Below are 6,119 nucleotides of genomic sequence, written 5' to 3' on the forward strand. Positions count from 1 at the left end.
CACATGAGCCGTTTTGAAAGGTGCGGTTCAACACAAGCTTTCTGTTCCATGGTTTCTAGTTTATATAGTATATGTCTTATTTTTCTTTGGTAAACATAGATTACTTACGTTTTCATGGACTCCTAGGATTTTACTGCTGAGTTCTCCGGGTCTTGAAGTAAGAGAATTAGGTAGCGTTTCCTAAGATATTTTCTGGAGGATAATCTGCCTTCTATTGGGAATCGGTGGAGGAGTGTTCCATCAGAGAGGCCTCACATGGAGAAGTAGGGATCAGCCTGTTCCCTGATCATTTGGTCAGCAGAGAATCGTTTGCATGCAGTAGAGAAAGTGTTGCCAGAGTTTCTTTACAAAAGAGCCTTGGCCTCACTGTTCTCTTCTGGAAGAAGAAATGTGAAATGGCGTTTTGGCATCTCAGCTTCACTTAGATTTTGGGTGCTAACCTTTTCTCTCACCCCTTATTTAAATCACTAAATCGTTTGTGTATCTCTGGCTTTGTCAAAATACATAGTTGGTGTGCTGTGAGTAGTTCCAAGGATGCTTATCTGATGTCAGACTAGAAAAGATGTTCACTTAGGGAGGTTTAAACATAGCAGTCTTGTGGGGGTGGAGGTTACCAGCTGACAGGAGATCAGCTGTGTCAGTATTTCACAGGACTGGTCATCTACTCAGGTTAAACTACCAGGGTCTTAATGTGTTGTATCTTGTTCGGCTACCTAGTCAACACCTCTGGTTTGTTTAGGAGGCACACTCAGTTGTACAATCTGCAGACCAGCTGTAAGAGCTGTCCATATGCTTATCAAGAGTTAATTAGTCAGCAGGGCTTCTAGATCTGACACAGCATTTCATAAGTCTGTATTTTCATAATCAGTATTTAAGGAAATCCAGTCCTTTTGTAGGGGACTGACTAGTGCTTCCTGATGAAGGTGTCTGTATGAAAGGTTTCTTAGATGTTAAATATCTTTCTTGGGTTAAGACGCTTTCGATTACAGGCAACCACTGACACGCCACCTACATTCAATGGGACTGCTTTATTGGGGTTTGGTAATGAAGTAACTAACAGATACCTAGGGCTTTTCTGTCCTTGGGCATTTCTGTCCTCTTTGCTTTCCCTGTATGGGATGGGACAGTGTTCAGGGTATATGCACAGCTTCAGTTAAATGCTGATGACCGAAAAATTCTGGGTTCCTGATCAAGATACACAAGCATACAGTAGGATCTATGTTAACAGGTAATGCCTTGGAAGATTCAGTTACTGTAAAGTAAGCAATTCTTGTTAAGTTTTATGTATGTGTGATGCTTTTTTTATTACCTTTTTTTTACTGCAGTCCAGGCATATATGCCACCTCTCTTTACAGGGCTGAAATATTACCTAGACTGTTGCTTTATACTTGCCTCAGGAGTGAAAGTGTATTTACTAGTAGCATGTTAACCTTTACTCAAGAGTCACAATAAAATTTGAAAATGTAAATGCCGTTGCATTGCTTATCTAAATTTTAAAAAAAGTTCCTTTGCTTCTAACTTGAGAGCGTATTTAAAAAGATTTTGTGCACAACTAGTGTGTGAAATTATAGTACTACTCAGCAGCAGTTATGAGAACAAATTCTTGACTTCTGTACAGTAGGGATCAGAATTTCACATAATTGCATAATATCAGAAACACGGGCTTCAAGAAAAGTAGTAAATCGTGATCTAGTAAGAGGAATTGACAGTGTTTGCACTGATAGTGAGAAAGTGTTGTATCCTAAAGTCACTGTAAGCCTTTAAACTGCTTCTTGTACTCTACCAAGCATGGACTTCCCAAGCTTTTAATGTGCAGAATTGCTTATGCACCCTTCTAAAGTGGTTGTGTTGCAGGTTCTGAGCAAAAACAACAAAATAAAACAAACTTGAATTTATTGGCAAAGTCCATGCTAACAGCTGTAACTTAATGCTTACTGAGTTGTCTGTTTACTCAGCTCTTCATTATGTTTAATTGCCATGTTAAAATTAAGGGCTCAGTTCTTTGCCAGTTGATAGGCAGGACTGTGTACTTCTTAGATTGGGTTAGCATCCTGTTGCAATGGAAATCTATAGGAAACCTCCCTGAAATGCTGAACTGGGCTTAAATGTCAAGTTTTGAGATACTTGAAGTTTGTTTTTTGGTACTGGCTTTGACTCGCCACACAACCTCTGTCCTAATTAACTACCAACCAGTTTTCTCTTAATTACTGAGTAGGAGAAATGTTGAAAAGCTTCAGTTTATTTGTGTCAATTTACAGGTCATTACAATTCAATGTGCTTTAAACACACATTATAGAATAAATTTTGTCTTTTTCTTTATTTCTGAAGTCAAGATTTTGGGAGTTTGCTTATTTACTTAAGAATCATTGGGATGATACACTCTATTAGATTTTTTTTTCTTTAAAAGGAATTTGCTGTACAAAAATGTAGTAGTAGAAAGGAAGGTAAATGTGTCTCCTATTTCTGGGACTCCTTACAGAGACAGTCATCAGTGAATGGCATAACCACATTTTGAACTTGATGCCGCTTGAGGGATAGTAGATAACTGCATGCAACCAAATTATCTCACTTGCCTTATTCTACAGCACTTTTCCCAGCTGGAACTCCAACTCGTCTAGTAATCTTTTTAGCATTCATCATGAGAGTTCTGATGAACAAGCTTCTGGCTTTATTTTTACTATATAGCCCTTCAGTAAATAGTCAACAGGTATATTTAGCCCATAGAATTTGGAAGGATAAATATATCAAGCAACAAAATTTGAATAAATATAGCTCAGTAGGTTTGTCATCTGGTTGCTCATGGGAAAGGGGTTCTAGAAATGTTGCACTTCCCACATTCTTGCTATTGTTGGTTACAGAACATTGGAACAAGCAGTTGTGGATATTTTTTGAAAAATGACTAAAAATACTCAGTTTTGGGATACAAGCAGCTATGTGGGCCTAGGTGTATCAATAACTGCACGTTAGCAACACTTTTTTGGCTGGCAGAACTTAAAAGCGTGATTTTTCAGTGGAATGTCTCTTCTATAACAAGTGCTATTTGAACTTTTAGGCTTGGAACAACACACGATTCCTGTAGTGAAGACATGTATAGTACCTTGCTACAAAGGTATCATCAGCTGGAACAGGAAATGGGTCAAGTTGCTGAAGCATGGCTTGAATGCCAGAAAAGAATAGATGATTATGTTGATGAACAGGTAAGAATCATGTAAACAGTCTCAAGAATGATTATGTAGGGAGCAGCCCATGCAAGGCTGTACCTCCAGTGAAAAGTTTCTTTGGTATTTTTATCCAGAGCTTTGAAGCAACAAAATGTTACTTTTTTCATTGATGTCAGTCTTTCAGAATAGAAGAGAACATTAACATACCAATACATAATGGTGATTGTACAGAAGTATCTTCAAATTGTTGAAGCAGATTGTTGTGACATTGTTTACAGATGGTCTTTGAACATATTTGAATGACTTTAACCTGTAAATTACCCATAGCACAGTAATCTGAAACTTTCTTTGTAGATGTCACTAAGAAAAGGAAAAACAAACAAACAAAACCCAAAAAAACCCACCCCACAAAACCCCCTAAGCTTCCAAAATAATTGCATTAAATAAAATTCAGAGGAAGAGATTGCAACATGCAATAGTTTTTAAAAGCATAGTGTGGTGATGACCTTTGTACAACTGTCAAAATCAGAACTCCAGAGTCTCACTTCATAAATATTTGAGACCTCTGAAGTTATCCTTTTTTAATTAACTTGATGTTCTGACAGCTGATTCTTTTGAGTTTGTGCTACATCTCAGAAAATAATCACATTGTTGTGCTGAGTCCTACATTGTCAAGAGCTTAATTTTTGGAAAAGTAGCTGGTTATTTTGCAAGTGGTTGTTTATTCTCTCCCAAAATTGCTCATGTGATTTTTGTCTCATGTTCAAAGAACTTGACTTTTTAAAAACACCTCAGGATAAGGCTTTGAATACTGTTTAGTTCAATTTTAAATATACTAGAAGAAAGAACATGTCTTGAAATAATTGAAGATACAGAATTTTATAGAACTTTTCTTATATTTTGAAGTTTTATAAGCATTAGGAATATGGAGATCCAATTTGAGATTTAGTAATGCTATGTTACTCCTATAGATGACAAACATATTTTGAAGTCTTATAGTACACTGTAAATGTCCTTCAGAAGCTGTTCCCTGTGATGAAGATTTAAGTGAACTTTTACCATTAATTCCAGTACCTTCAAGATGGAGACAGGACGTGAATAATTTTAGTTTTAGAGATTGTTCTATGTTTGGGGTCTGCATCTGTGAGCTATCAGTTATGAAGTTTTCTCTTGGTCTGACTGCTTTTGTGCACCTAAATATTTGATGGCAGCTCAGTAAAATTTCATCATCTCACATTTTGTGCTACTAGAAGTCATTTTCCCCATGGTGTCAGGGTGTCGTGGCTGTCTCATACCGCCTCTCCAGTAAAAAAGGGAGCCCAGTTCACGTCTCATCATTCACTTATTTTTCCAGAAGGTGGAATTTCTGTAGAGTCACATTCATATCAGGCTTCTGACTGATTGATCTGCACCACTTCAAAATAAATTCTTAACTGATTTTTCTGTATTTCTCTGTATCAAGTGACCATGCAACTGCCACAAGTACTGTCTTATAGCATTTTTTTAATCTGCTCAGTGAAACCTGTATCCTGATGCGAACAGAAACCCTTCTCCCATGTGGGGAAACTTAATATGATGACTTCTTATTTCCTAATGACCAAAAAAACCTGCAAGGGGGGGTGTGTAGGGGAAACAAACCTAAAACTTAAACCATCAAATTTTAAGGGAGATATCGATATTTATATAGGTATTTATATGTAGAAAAAAACATTTTCACAATCGCATCTTAAACCCCATGTTGGTGATAACCTGTGGTTATACCCTCTTGATCAAAAATACATCATTCAGTATGACCATGTTACCTGAATTTGCAGTGATATTTTTGTCAACAAGGTAGAAATCAGAAAGCCCAGCTACTGTGGAAACTGTGGATCTTGACAGTGAATGCATGTTCATTATCTGCTGCTTCTTGGCTTAACAAAATTGTGAGGTTTTATTGCTAGTGTATCAAAGGTTAGAACACGCAGACCACCACAGAGGAGGACTTAAGAATGGTCCTCATTTGTCTAATGTGGAACTATACCCAAAATTTTAGACAGGGCATTAGCAGAGATAATTAATGGACCCTCCACTACGGTATGTTATGTTACCTGTTCTTGGGGGAAAAGAGTGAATAGCTTTTGCAAGCAATACAAATACTACTTTTTTTTTTTAAAGACTGTGTAAGACAGCTGTGTCATGCACAGACATGTAACTTAATACATTGCTATACCATGTGTGCACGCTGTAATAAAATTTAGGATAAGGATTCATTCATATCAGCACCTGTATTCATCACATGTTAAAATCTGAGGAAGATGTTTAGGGTGTCTGGAATATAGGAGAGTTTAGATGTATGCAGCCTGTACCTCCAGATCCTATTTTTGCTTACCAAACTTAGACTATATTTAATTCAGGAGGTTCTAAATATATCTGGATCATTCCCATAAGTGATGGCTAGATAGTCATTTGTACTTTGTGTGAAAGTGTTTCCTTTGGTTTTTTACTGCTGGCTCCCACAATACAGGGATGCCTTTGCCCAGCTCCACAGGAGCCCAGGGAGAGCTCCTTGCTTGTCTTTCCGTATTCATGTGTGATTTTTTTACAGTCCTCGTCAATTTAATAAAAAAAATAGTATACAGGCTCTTTAGGAAGGACAGGCAGGGAAGATGAGGAGGGGGTGTTGCCCACTATGTCAATGACCAGCTGGAGTGCATGGAGCTCTGCCTGGGGATGGACGAGGAGCCAACCGAGAGCTTATGGGTCAGAATTAAAGGGAAGGCAGGGACAGGTGACATTACGGTGGGGGTCTGCTACAGGCCATCTGACCAGGAAGACCGAGCAGATGAGGCCCTCTGTAGACAGACAGGAGCAGCCTCACGCTCACAAGCCCTGGTCCTCATGGGGGACTTCAACCACCCCGATATCTGTAGGACGGACAACACAGCAGGGCATAAGCAATCTGGGAGGTTCCTGGAA

General features: G+C 38.3%; 1 protein-coding gene across 1 annotated transcript in view; it reads left to right on the forward strand.

The window, feature by feature from the left end:
* The window catches only part of FAM193A (family with sequence similarity 193, member A), a 50,126-nt gene that overhangs the window by 8,478 nt on the left and 35,529 nt on the right, over nucleotides 1-6,119 (forward strand). The window contains exon 5 of the mRNA XM_009328802.1: nucleotides 3,053-3,197. Within this exon, the coding sequence (XP_009327077.1) occupies nucleotides 3,053-3,197 (145 nt within the window). The remainder of the gene's footprint in view (nucleotides 1-3,052; nucleotides 3,198-6,119) is intronic.

This window comes from Pygoscelis adeliae, unplaced genomic scaffold (genome assembly GCF_000699105.1).
Source record: "Pygoscelis adeliae isolate BGI_AS28 unplaced genomic scaffold, ASM69910v1 Scaffold66, whole genome shotgun sequence".
NCBI classification, from domain to species: domain Eukaryota; kingdom Metazoa; phylum Chordata; class Aves; order Sphenisciformes; family Spheniscidae; genus Pygoscelis; species Pygoscelis adeliae.